The sequence below is a fragment of the Elephantulus edwardii genome, unplaced genomic scaffold, assembly GCF_000299155.1.
Source record: "Elephantulus edwardii isolate Elephantulus edwardi_28Jun2011 unplaced genomic scaffold, EleEdw1.0 scaffold00008, whole genome shotgun sequence".
NCBI lineage: Eukaryota > Metazoa > Chordata > Mammalia > Macroscelidea > Macroscelididae > Elephantulus > Elephantulus edwardii.
Window position 1 is genome coordinate 17,846,121 of NW_006399758.1, and position 16,833 is coordinate 17,862,953.

Sequence of the window (16,833 nt, forward strand, 5' to 3'; positions counted from 1 at the left end):
CTAAGACTCCCAGAGGGAAATGGTGAATATGCTCTGTTGTTCACTCCTGTCAAGTCAGAACCAACACACAGCTAACCCTCCAGCAGGCTTTCAGGGGCTATAAATTACACAGGAGGAGACTACCCATCTTTGTCCTGTGGGGCAGCTAGTAGATTCAAACTATCTGTCTTTGGGTGGGCAGCACAATTCCTTACCCACTGGGCCGCTAGAGCTCTCTAAATATGTTTTGCCAAGTGAAGATACAAGAACAATTTAATACCAGGTCATAACACCATCTATACAATTATGTATTTATTAAGCATAGGTGGATTCTCCTTTTTTGGCTATCTGGATTCTCAACAGTGGGGATGAGTTGTTTTGTTTTGTGTTTTTAAAATTTAAAAAAACATTTCACGTTTTTCAGCATCGTTTTTAAAAATCCTGTAAGCATTCTGAAAATATTAAGTCAGAACTAGAGTTATGGTAATAAATAGCCATTTGGCAAGGTTACAATAACTTATAAGGAACACGTTGTGTGCAGACAGTATCAACACAGGGTTCTGATTATTCTCTGTGGGTGCTCGTCATGTAAGGTTGATAAATAGCATTTTCATGACTCAGAATCTTTGGCAGTGTCAGTTCACGGTATTATTGTGTCCCCACTGACCACAGACCCATATTCCCTTTGACAGCTCGCACCCAGATCCAGATCAGAGTTTCTGAGCTTGGTAAGGGCAGGGATCAACAATGGTTTATCAGGAGCTTACATGGGCTAAAAGAGTTCTCTATTAATAAGGCAAGTAGACAGCAAATAAGTATCGAAAGTTTATTAAGGTTCCACTACAGGCAAAGTGAATTTGGTGGCCTAGTAGGTAAGGAGTTCTGCTGTCAACCTAAAGGCAAATGATTCAAATCCTGCTTGGAAACAGAAAGCCGGGTATTCTCTCACATAATGAAAAACCTCTGAAAAGTTGTTGGAGGGTCAAAAGTTATGAGTGGGCTACAACTTGACAGAATGCAACAACTACATACAAACCATTGGCTGAGGCACTATGACAAGGAAGTATGAAGATTATCAATTTAGCAGGAAGGCTAGAGTTAGGTAGGCATGAAAGTACAGCAGTGAGGTAATACTAAGATATTGCTAAGATATCTGGCACCTGGTAAGCATTTAATAAATGCCAATTAATTTTAACTACATTCTATTAAAAAAGAGATCCATGGGCTTGAGTGAGGGAATAGTTTCTTCAATATTACAACCATTTGAGGAAAATAATTAGAACTGTTTGAGGACATTAAGAATTATAAATACAGATTGGGTATTAGATGATTGCAATGAATTGGGATTAGGTCAAATATGGAAAAATTCATGTTTTTTAGAGATATATGTAGAATACATAAGATACGTATGGCTGAAATGACATGTGACTTGAAGTTAGGTTTAAAATGTTAGAAAAACAAGAGCAAGAGGAGTAGAAGAAAGGATATCATAAAAAAATAATCCAGGTGATGTTGCTGTTGTTATGTGCTGTTGAGACGTTTGCGACTCATAGCGACCCTATGCACAACAGCCCTAAACCCTGCTCTGTCCTGCACCAACCGCACTGCCTCTGACACACCCATCCCAATTACCCCAGTCACCGAATCAATCCATCTCATAGAGGGTCTTCCCCTCCTGCGCTGTCCCTCCACCCTCCAAAGCATGATGTCCCTCTACAAGGACCCGTCCCTCCTGGCAACATGTCCAAAGTATGTCAGACGAAGCCCCAGAATCCTTGCCTCCAAGGAGTAGCCTGGTTTAATCCTCTCCAAGATAAATCTGTTTGTTTGCCTGGCAGTACATGGTACATTCAGTTCTCTTCTCCAGCACCACAGCTCAAAGGATTCAACTCTCCTTCTGTCCTCTCTAGTCATTGTCCAACTCTCGGATACATAACAAGCGATTTGCAAAGACCATGGTCTGTATCAGGCGCACCTTAGTCTCCAGAGAGACACCGTTGTTCTTGAGTACTTTAGAGAGGTCCCTAACAGCAGACATTCCCATCGCGATATGCTTTTTGATTTCCTGACTGCTGGTGCCAAGAGTGTTGACTGTGGAGCCAAGCAAACTGAAGCTGTGAACAATCTCAATCTCTTCACCATCCATCTAACGCTGCCAATTGGTCCAGTGGTGAGAATCTTTGTCTTCTTGACCCTTCGCAGCAAGTGCATGAGGTCCTCCTCAGTTTCAGCAAGCAGGGTTGTGTCATCTGCATAACGCAGATTGTTAATAGATCTTCCACCAATCCTGGTGCCACAATTCTCCTCATAGAGCCCAGCCTCTCGGATAATCTGCTCTGCATACATGTTGAAAAGGTATGGAGACAGGATGCATCCCTGGCGTACACCCTTCCCAATTTTGAACCATGCAGTGTTACCCTGCTCTGTTCTGACTACTGCCTCTTGGTCCAAGTATAGGTTTCACATTAGCACAATTAAATGTTCTGGGATTCCCATTCTTCTCCGAGTCAGCCACAGTTTGTTATGATCCACACAGTCAAATGCCTTTGCATAATCAATGAAACACAGATAGACATTCTGCTGGTATCCCCTGCTTTCAGCCAAGATCCATCTAACATCAGCAACGATATCCCTAGTACCACGACCCCTTCTAAACCCAGCCTGGACTTCCGGCAATTCTCTGCTGATGTGCTGTTCTAATCGTTTTTGGATAATCTTCAGTAGAATCTTGCTTGCATGTGAAATCAATGACACTGTTCTGTAGTTTCCACACTCAGTTGGGTCACCTTTCTTTGGAATGGGAACAAATACAGATCTCTTCCAGTCAGTTGGCCAAGTGGTTGTTCTCCAGATTTCTTGGCACAACTTGGTGAGCACATCCAGGGCAACATCTGTTATCTGGTTATTCAAGTGATAGGTAAAACAAATGTGGCAGAAAATCTTAGTAATTACTACATGTGAGTAATGAGTAGAATGGGAATCCATTTTAGTCTCTACTATGGGATATGTAAAAATTTTCACAATATAAAGTCAAAAGCAAACTTTCTTCAAAACTAGGGCTAGAGTTGGCAAAAAAAGCAATAGAATCTTAAAAGGAATAAAGCAATTTAAGCATTCTTCCTCTAAAAGTCACTATTCTGTTTTCTTAACTATACAATGCAGCAATTGTTGTTTTAGTTAGTTGCCATCGAGTCAAGTATGATTCATAGCAATCTTACAAATAACATCTAAACTCTGTCTTCTCCCATGCCATCATCATTATCTCTGACACACTTGAGCCCGTTGCTACAGCCACAGTGTCAATCCACCTCACTGGGGAGTCTTCTTTTCTTTTGCTGACCCTCCATCTTTCCAAGCATGATATCCCTGTCCAAGGACAAAGTATGAGAGAAGAAGCCTCAATTCTGTGTCCTCAGTTCTCACCCTGGCAAACGAGTCAGCTGGCTTTCTTTTCTTAATTCTTAGAGTCAAGAGCCTATGTTCTTGGCCCTGTTCCATCTAGTACATCCATTCTTCTGAATTTTATGTCTAATTCCATTTGTATTCAATTCCCAAAAGTTAAAAGACTCCAGCTGCAAATTGTAACACATAAAAAAAAAAAGCTAGAGATAGGGATTTTAAATCTAAGTGATAAATTCTGTTGTAAATAACCTGCATGAACTCACAGTTCCTTCAAAAACTCATGTGTCTATCTTTACATGTCCTTGACACTTGGATGTTTCCACCAAATTGGCAGGTAGGCATGTTGTGAATGAATGCTTCAAATGTAAACACAGCTTTACTTTCTGCCATTAACTATTACTTGCTTTTTACTCTATTCTAAACTGAAGATTTCTAAATTTTTCAATAGTTTAAAAAATATTCTCATATAAAATCCAGAAAAGGTTACCTGCATCACAAATTCTCGACGCCGGGCCATTCCTCTTTCTGAAAGCAAAACATAATCTGGTTCCTTTTCCTTTTTGGCCTGCTGAATTTGAGCCAGTCGGCTAATGGGGTTCATTCCTTGACCATATTCTGGTCCAGCCTAAAAAAATCATGTAAGAAAAAGTACAAAATATGCTTGTAAAACTGGTTAATGGATTCTTAAAAAAACAGTGGTTCTTCCCACCTCTACTCCCACACCTTCACCCTATATGACTGAAGAAGATACTTAGAAAACTTCCTAAGGAAAAATTTTAAATGGACATGAACCTAGTGCTTCATTAACATCTGAGTTTTAGAAATACTGTTATTAAGTCAATTATGGTTTTAAAACTGACTAAACACCTCAGTATAGCAAACTGCTTCGCAAGGTCTATTCATCAAAAAACACTAAAAATAATGACAAATGACAAGTCACAAAATAAGAGATATTTCCAACACATACAACTAAAAGGAATGACAAAAAGTATTAAGAAAAAAGATAGAAAAACGCAAATCTCAAGTGTTTGAGGCTTGAGCACTGACAACACAGACACTGTCTTATGCTCTACCATAAAGCTGCCCACAGAGAAATCATTCAATAAAACTAGGGTTTGTTAGTTTCTTAGGCAATTGAATGTTTTGTCTTTTTTGGAAACTGACTATAAGAATAGCACAAGTAACATGGGGGGGAAATGATGCCTGAACTTCACTAAATCCACAAGTGGTAAGAAGCAGTAAGAAAATAAAATCTGATTTCCCACCCATTATCTTGCACCTACTAATAGGAACTGTAATGCTAACTGTCCCTACTATGCTCTCGCGGCTCTTGTTCTGGTGTGTAATTTTTACTTCAGCAGTGTATAAAGTCTAACTCATAACAGAAAACTCTATTATAATCCTAAACTCCAATATAAAAGTATCCAAACAAACATTTGTTACACCCAGGATCTACTAGTCAAGCAGATTTCATAGAAATATGTCATAAAGCAAACAAATGGGATAGAGCTACATTATAATATTTGTTTCAGTGGCTACAAGATTATATTTTATTGATAAATGGGACCTTCTAAAGATTAAATCCCTATGTACATCAAAGACATATTCCAACAGAGTGAAAAAGCTACAGACATGGGAAAAAACCTTTGGCAATACCATTTCTGACAAGGGGCCCAAATGGAGTGGTGTACACCAATGTTCATAGCAGCATTATTCACCATAAAAAGAACATGGAAACAGTCCAAATGTCCAAGCACAATCTAATGGATTGAGAAATTTTGGTACATTAACACAATGCAATACTACACAGCACTCAGGAGCAATGATTTTGTAAATTAGTTCCTAACTTGGGAGGGACTACAGAGCATTATGCTAAGTGAACTAATTCAGTCCCATAAGGACAAATACTATATAAGACTATTATTGTAGAACATGTATGAGAATCAATCCACGGGGGTAAGGGGAGCAGAGTGGTGAGGATGGACAAGGGTGTAGGGTGATGTGGGTAAGGTGGTTAATCATAGGGTCACAAAATTTGAAGGGTGAAGGGAAGGGTGGATAAAAGAAATGGATAAGATCCAGTGTGAAAAACAATATATACGAATTTTGTAAGTATACCAGCATAAAATAAAAATTTTAGTTTTTTATAAAAAAACAGAAAAAAGATAATCTAAGTGAAAAAATGGGCACAATAAATGAACACATATTTTACTGAAAAAACATATGAAGAGATTGAGAATCTCACCAGGACTTGGAAAATACATTTTAAATCACAATGATCTCTTTCACAACCAACAGACTGCCAAAACTTATGACCTAAGGCAGAGATCTAGAAAAATAATCTTGGATCTGAAGTAAGTTCTAAAAAATGTCCTATATGAAAGAAATTAGCTACCTACTAGACTGTTTGAGTGATACTCATTTTCTGGCCTCAAAACAGAGGAGGAAGGGAGAAAATTAACAGTAAAAATACGGGCTTTTGTTCCTAAGGATAATACAAATGGGTTATCTAAGTAATGAGTAGGCAAGAAGCCCAAAGCAACAAAATACAGACCACAAAATAAGAAAAGGCAGTGGGACAGTATCTATCATAATATGTAACTATTTTGGAAGTAAACATTTGAATATGTCCATTTCAGAAATCTCTAAAGGCATTCCAAATCATAAGCACAATAGAAAATAGAAAAACTCTAAACTGCAGTTGAGGAGTCTCCAGATGATGTGAAAGCAAAATTTCTAGCCTAAAGGGTTGGCAGTTTGAACTACCCAAGGGCATGTCAGAAGACAGAACTAGCACTCTGCTAGGCACACACAGGGTCATCATGAGAGCTCAAACTGATTCAATGGCAACTATTAAGCAAGAAATGATTATGAGTTAAACCAAAAGGATGGCAGAAAGCATTGTAAGGTATGAGTCAGTTTTAAAAACATGATGGGTGATAGAACTGAAAGGGCCTGATGACTAAAAAGATGTTAAAAAAAAATAGGAGAAGCTAAAAATGACTCCCAGTTTTCCGTTCTTGCAGGTGGGAGGCAACACCAGTCACTGAGATGAGGAATGCTGGAGGAGAGGCAGGCTTAGAAAGGAAGAGGGTGAATTTTAGACAAAAAGTTAAATATTATGTAAAAATGTCTAATAGGCAGAATAGACCACAAAAGAGTTGCATGGCAATCATCTCAGGAGAACAGATAATCAGGTAGATAGAAACAGAGGGCAAAACTGAGAATGCCAGTCTAGGACTGGTTAGTTCAAGCGGAGATGACAAAGGAGACTTTCAGGTTTTTAATAAATACTTATTTATACTTGCATATATGTGACAAAAAAATAAATTATAAAGGAAATGAAGGAGAATTTATGACAAAAGAAACATTCAAATAGTAATTTATAAGTTTGAGTTTTAAACTCCAATGCTTTGTTCATTAAGATGATCAAATAAATAACTCCATCACCATTATGTTGTGCACATTATGTTAAGCACATGTGTCTCTTATAAGAACACCTCCCAATTCCAAAGAAATTGTTGTTGATATAGATGCCAGTGACAAAGAATTTGCTGAATGACTCTGACAGTAAGGAAGTTCTGAGAACATTAGGTTTGGTTGCTTTCTTCCTGTGACTGAAATTACTAGAACTCTTGGCAATTAATCACTCCTCGGGTACCACACAAAAGGATGAGGAGCCTGGGCAGTAAAAGTGTTAGCAATAGTCTCAACAATATTCCTGCAAAGAAGTAAAGACAATCTTCTAACAGTTGTCTCCAGAAAAGTTTATCTCCAACACTGGAAAGGCTTTTTAAAGTATCATCTTCAAGAAATGAGCTACATTAAAAATTGGAATAAAGGACTCAAAGACATCAACAGAAAGTTTTATATTTTAATAGAATAATTCAGCAGAGGCAAAACTTAAAATCCAGATTTCACAATCAGTTCCAAAAAAGCACTGGAATCTGAGATGACTGATATGAAAACAGACTATATATTCTTGGATGTATTTAATCTATAAAATTGAAGTAAGAGCTACATCAGAAAGTGATTAAGTGGGCCAAATAAGATAATACTCTACCTTTATTATTTTAAATAAAATCAAGGCAAATCACCAGCAGATACTTTCTCAACTTCTAATATAAGAAACTATAATCATAGATACTGAAGACATGCAAAGAAGAGAAGAAAATGTTGAAACTCTAGGTATCATTCCAACTGATGCATTTATTGGCATAGTGGAAAGAATTCATATTAAAATTATCTAGATTCCAACTCACTATATGCATGTTGTTTTCCAAAGTAACCTTACATTTCAGAAGATATCTATAGTCTTTATTTTAACACAAGACAGACCTGGCACAAGCTATTCCAAATGTGATGTATGTGAGGAAAAATGCAGGAACTAACCTACATAGTGTGAACGTGGGGGAGGACTGGCAAAGACTTCCCCAAAAAAGTCAATTTGAAGCTGAGATCTGAATGATGGTTAAGAAGGAAGTTCTGGAATAATATGCTTATACACTAGAAGCAGCAGCAAGTAACTTTGAGAATTCATGTTTTTCTGCTCTGGAGAATAATATTTTTCAAATACCTAGCATTGCTTTCATTACTACAGTTAAAAGCAATGAGTTGAAGTTATATCGACAACAGAAATGCTTCCCTGTTCGTAAGGAGTTCAGGGTGGCCAAGTGGCAAGCAGCTGCAAAGAGTGTGGTTCAAATCCACCAGACGTTCCGCTGGAGAAGGAGGAGCAAATCTCTTCCTGTGCCAGTTGGATTTGACTCAACAGTACAAGGGCGGGAAGGGGGAGAACTAATTCCCTGCTCTTGATTTATTAAGATTATGATTATTTGAATAGAGAAGGCAGAAATAATTATTAACTAGATATGCTGCCAGAGATGTAAATCCCTGCTGTTCTATTACTGAAAAGGCATTTTATAAAAGATTCAAGAAAACACATCACTGCTATATTCACAAACATAAAAAGTGAGTAGACAATATTAAAATTAATAGTTAATAGTTAAAGTCCTTCATTATTCTTTTAAGCAACAAAAAACAAGTCAAACTCATTGTTATCAAATCAGAACAAACTCATAGCTGATCCTCCATTGTGTTTCCAAGGCTGTCATACATCATGTAGGCAACTGCTCAGCTTTAGCTCACAAAGCCACAGGGAGATCTGAACTGACCAAGAGGTAAGCTTTTGGATCAAGTGGCCCAGCTCCCTTAACGTCCACAGTAAGTGCACAATAGCTATTAATGGATGCCCTGTATTAACTCAGTGAATACAATAATCCTATGAAATGAGTAAAATTATTCTTTTTTATAAATTAAGAAACTTAAAATATTAGAAAAGTCAAGCAATTTGTCTACGTAACAGAGATTCAAACTCAGAATCAACCCCATAGTAAATGCTTTTCTCTTTCTCTCAAGGGTAATGCTTTTATTAGCCATGTCCTATTCACATGGCTGTAAGATTAAAGCATAACAATGACAACCAGATTTTCCAGAACCATTATAACTCATTGTCTATATCTGCCAATTACATTTACTCTACTTAATATAGAAAATTATATTTCCAAAAACACATAGCCTAAATAATCTCAGTGATTTAATGGCAATGTTCATTAAAAGGAACAAATGTTTGTGCATGCACTCCTAAGAAGAGCAAAGACACAAAGGTAAAAATTTGTAGAAATATCTAAATTATGCAGCAGTACAGTTTAAACATTAAAAATTGAGTGCAGATAATTAGTGCCTGTACCTTCAATGTGCAGAGTCACAGGAAGAGCTTGCAATTGATACTGCAGCACTTTTAGGATTTCTCTAGATGTGGAGAACTCTAGCATAATTCGTGTCATGTATAAACACGGACACTATCTTAAGGGCTGATTCATCATCTTGCCTTTGCCTTTTTCAAGTATAAATAAAATCTAAACTCATAAAAAAACAGTCCTAACATTTTTGAAAAGGTATGTGTTATGTATGTATATATTCTTCTTTGGCAAGGTACACATGCTGGAATGAATGCGGACAAAAATCACACCTTGTACCTTCAAGGGTTGCCATGAGGATTAAAGGCACACAGTGTGCTGGGACAAAGCCTGGCACACAGAGTGCTGGGGAACAGCCCCACTGCTGTCACTGTGATCAGTAATATTCAAATGATCAGTTAATTACTCCGTATTCTGTTACTACTTGGTGTCACTAAGAGATTACTATGGAGCAGTGTAGGGTACAGAGAGAACATGAGATTAGAAAAGCTGTCACAGTATTCCACCTAGCAGGTGAATAAAAGTGAAAAATTATTTAAATATATTTGGAAAAAACTTATTTGCAAAATGAGGAATACCTACCTTACACCCTGATAAACATTACACAAAAGACATCATTAATGAGAAGGTACTTTTAGGGGGTATGGCAGATAGTGATTTTTAAACTTTCTTTCCCGCCCAAAAAAAAATACCCTACAGATGTATATGTTATTACTATTACTTGATGGACAAATTCAGGTATAAAACACTGAAACTAAATCTACCAAGAGTGACAGGATTTTCTTGGCTCTTGTCTTTTCCAGATCACCAGGCCCTTCTTCCACGGAACCACTGGGTGGATTCGAACCATCAGCCTTTAGATTAGCAGCCAATCATAAACTGCTTGAGCCACCCCGGGATATAACACAAGTACACAGGTGCTTCAAAATCATAAAAATAGAATTCTACTTATATGAAGTCACATATGCTGTACATAACCTAAAAATTTAGATTCCTGCTTTATGAAATTGGAAGGAGTGAAATCACTTCCTAAACAATATGCCTCTGGAAACTCTATGAACTTTGATAAATGACAATAGTTAAAGGAAGGCTTCAAGCCTTTTGTTTCTAGGGTGGCTATGAGTCGTGCTCAACAACTCAAAGGCAATGAACACCAACCACCTTATGAAAGGAGGAGGATGGACAATCTCCTCCTGTGAGGTTAACTGCCTCTGAAAACCTGCTGGAGGGTCAGCTGGTTCCACCTGAACAGTACACAACAACAACCACCACCTTATGAAAAAACTTTTTTCAACAGCTACAATAATTCTTATTTAGTAAAACTAAAGGATTTGGGGGGGAGAAGGATGGGAAATCTCCTCCTGTGCAATTTACTGCCTCTGAAAATCTAAGAGTGACAGCTATCAATCAGTTCTCAATCAATGGTACAAAACACAAGTAACTTTTTCAAGTATGTATTTACCTTTACTATGGTTTTAGGGCGTTTTTTAAAAAATAACTTTGGCTTCTCAACCACAGGAAGAGGTGGAAGTTTTTTAAGCTCCTGCAAAACAGTGGTCGCAGCACGTTTCTTAGAGAGTTTTTTGCTATTTCCTTCTCCTTCTGCAGAGAATTCGCCAACTGACACCCGAGTGACAAAGCTTTTCATGTGAGGTGGTCCACTTTCTTTAATAACCTGTCAAATGCAAAGGAATAGTGAATGACGTACAACCACATAAGATGTGTTCTTACAGCATATTTTATAATACTTACTGACAACCAAAATAAAAACTATTAATAGTGACATCAAAATGGTGTATTTCCTTAAGAAAGCTATTGTGAAGGTACTGTGAAGAGGCTAGTCATTACAGAAACCTAAACAAATCAATTCTTAGAGGTTTTTTGTTTTTGTTGTCATTATTTTAAAGCAAGCTGCTTCTGATTATAGTTATACAGCTTCTAATAAAACACAAATTTAAGTACATAAAGCAATGGTTATAGGTACATAGATGATCTAGGATAACAATTTACACGTTATTGTTGTTAGGTTCTATCCAGCCAAAGACAAACTCACAGTGACCTCATGAACAACAAATCTGAATCCTGTCCTGTCCCACTGTCATAATTTCTGACATATTTGAGCCCACTGCAGCGGTCACTTATGTCAATCCACCTGGTTGAAGGTCTTCCTCTCTTTCTCCAACCCTCCACTTTTGCAAGAATGATGTCTCTCTCCAAGGTATAGTCTCTTCTAGCAACATGCCAAAAGTATGTGAGATGAAGCTTTATCATTTTTGCCACCACAGAGCCCTCTGACTGCACCTTCTCCAAGACATATCTGTTTGTTCTTTTGGTAATCTATGGGATTCTCCAACATCACAGATCAAAGGCATCAATTCTTTTTCTGTCAACCTTATTCACTGTCAAGATCTCAGACACATAGCAAGTGACTGAAAAGACCTGAATCAGAAGCACCTTAGTCTTCAAACTGAGATCACTAAATTTGTATATACATGTATACATATCTTGCTTTCTTCCACTGCGTTACCAGAGGACAAAGGATTCTATCTTATTGCCGTTTTCCAGCCCATAAAACATCTTGTACATGAAAGCCTCTCTAATAACCTCTAATGAATGAAAAATATTTTTTATTGGACCACATATCCATTTCAAGTAATCATCTGAAAAACTAAGGGAGAAAAATGTAACAAAAATATGCATAGACTTTGTCAATTAACACTCTCTAATAGCATCTGCCCCAACTGGAGCAGTCATGCAGTGCTGTGCTCACTGCAGGCCAAGCTGCTTCCAAGGGCCCTAACTGATGTCACCATAGGTAAAAGTTTACCCAGTAAATTAGCTTTTTAATCAATAACTAATATACAAATTGTTACTTGACATTGGATACAATCCCATAAAGTGTCAGCATTCTCTCTATTTCCTCTCAGGGTGACCTATCTCCCTCTTCTGGTCTTCCTGTCCTTCCTTCTGACTTACTATCATCTGTGGGTTTGGACAAATATTGCACTTTTGGTCTTACAGAGCTGATTATTCTGAGGAGCACATTTGCCCAAGGTGTTATTATTTTAGATGGTGGAGGTGGTGGTGGTTTTTAGCTGCTGTCGAGTTGAGCACAACTCATTACAATCCTACGAATAATTGACCTCAACCCTGGCCTAACCTATGCCATCCTCATCGTCTCTAACGTCCTTGATCCACTGATGCAGTCACTGTAAATCCATCTCATTGGGGATCTCCTTCTCTTTTGCTGACCCTCCAAACATGATGTCCCTTTCTAATGAATAACCTCTACTGGCAACATGTCCAAAGTATATGAGATAAAGCTTCTTGATCCTTGGAGAGGTCCCTGACCAGGGAACTTTCCCAATGTAATATATATCTCCTGATCTCCTGACTGCAGGGACCTGTGGATCCAAGTAAGACAAAAATCAGTGACAATTTCAATCTTTTCTCCATTTATCATGATGATACTTCCTGGTCCACTGATGAGGATTTTTGTCTTTTTTTATGTTGAGATGCTCTATATGGAAATTTACAATCCATAAAATTATTTGCTAGACCCATCTATTATGTGGCTGAAAGGCAGCCTCTAAGACTGTAAGTTTGTTAGGAGGATGTCTTAGGGCAGCAGTCTTGGGGGTTCCTCTCATTCTTTTAATACCTTCTAGTTATTCTGGCCTCATATTAGAAGAGGCTGAGCTCTTATGCTCTAATCTCTATGGAGTTGTATTGCTAACCTGAAAGCTGTTTCTCTCTGGCAGTTTGAGTCTATCAGTTGCTCTGCAGGAGAGAGAGGAGCAGTCTCCTCCTGTGTGAAGTACAGTCTTGACAGCCCACTGTAGAGTGAGCTATGTGTCAGTTCTGACTTAACAGCAATGAGTAAGGTGACTGTGTCATTAAAAAATTCGGGCAGAATAGAGGCTTGTGTGTTTTGCTGTTAAGTGAATAGTCAACAATCAAATCTACCATCTGCTCCTTGGGGGGAAAAAAAAAGACAGGCAGTTTCTCTCCACACAGATTTACAGCCTCAGAAACCCAATGGAGGGTTACTATGAGTCTGAGCCATCTTGGGAGGAATGAGTTTGGATTTTCTTTTCCCTTGTTATGTCATTAATCTATTAGACTACCTTGAGTCTAGGATTGCCTTTATTCTCCTTTGCTTCAGATAGGGAGACTAGTCGCTGCTTCTAAGATGGTGAGGAGCAATGACATCTGTTTGAAGACTAAGGAATGCCTGATTCAGGCCATAGTCTTTTCAATCTCTTGCTAAGAAAACACTGTATCCCCCCACTCTCCATCTAAAGCCAGCTCGAACTTCTGGAAGTTCTCTGAATACTGTACCATTTTACAGTCACAACAGCAGTGTGTAGGAATACTAATCTCTTCAAAGGTAATCTGCTGTTCTCTGGTTTTGTTAAGAAGTTCCATTTTTCTGAAGTGATCATATCCCACTATAGTTTTTTGTAGGCTGTTGAGGTTTTAGTAAATCTGTAAGTTTAAATCCTCAAGGGATACAGTCCTATATGCATTCTGTGTCCAATGACCTTATCAGGAATGTTGCTCCAATTTGTCCCGAACCATGCTACTGTTTCCATGGGCACAAGTCACTTCTCCGTAGATTACTCTGGTTTTGTTAGACTTACCACCAGAAGTCACGGTAGTTTTTTTCTTTGTAAACATAAGCATATCTCTTGCCTAAACAGAATTCCATTTCATCTTGGGCATAAACACCTTCAATTCTAAAAAATGCTATGTGTTCCCTCTGATTCTGAAGACTTGGTTTATAACTAACCCAAGTGGGCTTGTACCACAGCATTCCGGCCATTTCTGGGTTTAAAACACCTGTTCACAGGCTCCAAGATGGTGGGAAAGGTTCACTGGAATTCTGATGTGAAAGCATCTAATGGCTAATGACCACAAGTATCTTTACATGAGCTGCTTAGCCCTGAGTGTCTTCCTTAGTGAACTATCTGTTCACGTTATCTATTTTTAATTGGCTTGTTTGTTATTGAGGTGTTGATGTTTTGTAAAAATTTCAGAGATTAGACATTTGTCAGGTAAGTCAGTGTCAAAATGCCTGTCTATACATTTCTTTCTACTCTTTTTTGGGAAAGTCTTTCTATGACCACTGATATTTAATTTTCAAGTAGTCCTCATTCCCTTGTTTATATTCTGTATTTGTACTTTTTAAAAAAATTTTACATTTGATGGTCTAGTTATGCCATAAAATAGGGCTCTTGGGCTTGTTGTCTTCAATTTTCTTCCATGAGTTTTATAGTTTTAGGTTTTGCATTTAACTCTGTCATACATTTTTAGTTAGTTTATGTACGGCAGGAGGTACAGACTTACTGCATTCCTGTGCACACAGATATAAAATCTTGCCCGCATCATTCATTAAAAAGACTAACTCGTTTCCATTTAATGGACTTTGACCGTTGATCAAGGATCAGCTGTCCACAGGTAGACAAATTTACTTCTTGACTTTCCATTTTGTTCCATTTGTTTCTCTTGTTATGTCAGTACCCGGCAGTTTCATACCAGAACCATGGCTACACAACAAAGTTTGAGATCAGAAAGTGTGAGGCCTCCTACTATACTCTTTTATTTATGCACTGTTTATATAGAAAAGGCCTCTTTCCTTGCCATAAAATGTTGATTTTTTCCATCTTGCTAACATAAGTGGTGAGCTCTTAATGAAAGATTAAAGCAATACTTGGTTATTTTGCTTTCTTCTCCTAAAGTGTACTTATTTATTTTTTAATCTTTTTATTATTATACTATTTTATTTATAAAATTTGAATGCATGTGTTTATTTTATTGTCAATAGTGAGGTAATACACAGAGTGGATGGGGTGAAGGAAATGGAAAGAATCTTTTGTGAAAAACAATGTATACAAACTTTGTAAATAAATAAGAGTAAAATAAAAAAAATGCTCATTACACAGTTTCTACATGAAAAATATTATTTCTCAACTTATATAACCATGTTTATCTTGTTTTGACTCACTCCTGCCTCATTACTATAAACTAAGGTTTCTCTCTAATCTTTCCAGTTGCTGTTGTTCTTATAAGAACATAATGCTCAAGTAAGAACTTCTGTAATACTCAACATATATTAATGTTGGATTTTAAGATGAATCGGTGGATATTTATGGTTTAAGCTTTAAAGATCACTTCAAGCTAATAGTTTCATGAGTTCACTGATCCTCCTAGGCAACATAGTTTGCAGTCCATGAAAATTTTAAATTCTACATCAAGAAAACAAAGATTCTCACCACTGGGCCAATTGGAAGCATAAGGATAGACTGAAGTTGTTAACAAGTTCAGGTTGCTTGGCTACACAATCAACACTCTTGGCCTCAGTAGTCAGGAAATCAAAACACAAATTACACAGGGTAAGTGTGCTGTCAAGATCTCTCCAAAGTCCTAAAATGTAATGATGTCAGTCTAGGGACTAAGGTGAGCCTGAACCAGGCCATGGTCTTCACAATTACTTGTTATGCATCAGACAGGTGGACAATGACTAAGGATGACAGAAGAAGAATCAATGCTTTCGTGTTGTGGTGCTGGATAAGAGTACTGCACATACCATGGACTGCCAAGAGAACAAACAAGTCTATCTTGGAGAGGGTGAAATCAAGTTTCTCCTTTGGAGGCAAGGGGCCAGGAGGGACTAGTGCTTGGAGAAAGACATCATGTCTGGAGGTGTTGTAGAATAGCACAGGAGAGAAAGACCGAGGATGAGATGGATTGACACAGTAACTGTGGTAATAGGGGTAGGCATGTGGGAGTCAGTAAGATTGGCTCAGGACAGGGCAGACTTCCAACTGGCTGTATAAAGGGTCGCTATGAGTCAAAGGAAACTCTACAGCACATAACAACAATAGCTACTCCGTAGAAAAATACCCTATTTTTGATTGACACTCAGACACTATATTTTACATAGATATTAACTCTCTTTGACCAGTGTTAAAACTCTGCATAAAAGTGCCTAAAAATACCAAGCTTTCTATATCAACACAGTATGAGTAATAGTTACACATAAAATACTGTTTAATCTTCTCCTACTATTAGAGCTTCGTGGGAAGCTCTCCTTGCCGGAAGGCAGGAGCGTGGTGGTGGGGAGTGCAGGAATCGTGGCAAGCTTTGGAGTTGGACTGCTCTTCCGGGAATGTGTTTGACGTGCAGGTTTGCTCTGTCCCTGGAGTGAGGCTAGCTAGCCAGCCTGGGTGTAGGGTTTGAACCAGGAGGCGGCCTTAAGCCGAAAGAAGCTGGGAAGGAAGCGGTCATGTTGTTCCTGGTTTGGCTGGCGCCTTCACAGGCTCGTGGGAAGCTCTCCTTGCCAGAAGGCAGGAGCGTGGTGGTGGGGAGTGCAGGAATCGTGGCAAGCTTTGGAGTGGACTGCTTTTCCGGGAATGTGTTTGACGTGCAGGTTTGCTCTGTCTCTGGAGTGAGGCTAGCCAGCCTGGGCCTATACCACATTCTTCTAGGTGGTATAGCACTGGTCTGTGCATTGCTGTACAGAGGTAACTCGTGATTGCTGTGATGCTGAAGCCCGTGACAGTGATGTGCCAATCGTGGTAATGGGCACCCATGGTGGACAGTGGTGGCTGGAGCTTCCCGACTAAATCAAGCCTGGAAGCAGGAGCGGCATCCACTTCCAAAATGGCTTGCCTCTGGAAACTCTATGTAC

At 38.4% G+C, this 16,833-nt stretch overlaps 1 protein-coding gene across 4 annotated transcripts in view; it reads right to left on the reverse strand.

Moving 5' to 3' along the window:
• Positions 1-16,833, reverse strand: part of STAU2 (staufen double-stranded RNA binding protein 2) — a 380,463-nt gene that overhangs the window by 230,547 nt on the left and 133,083 nt on the right. For all 4 annotated transcript variants that reach the window (XM_006880466.1, XM_006880469.1, XM_006880468.1 and 1 more), the window contains 2 exons: positions 10,603-10,815; positions 3,869-4,006 (listed from right to left, as the gene is read on the reverse strand). In XM_006880466.1, coding sequence (XP_006880528.1) covers positions 3,869-4,006; positions 10,603-10,815 — 351 coding nt within the window. The remainder of the gene's footprint in view (positions 1-3,868; positions 4,007-10,602; positions 10,816-16,833) is intronic.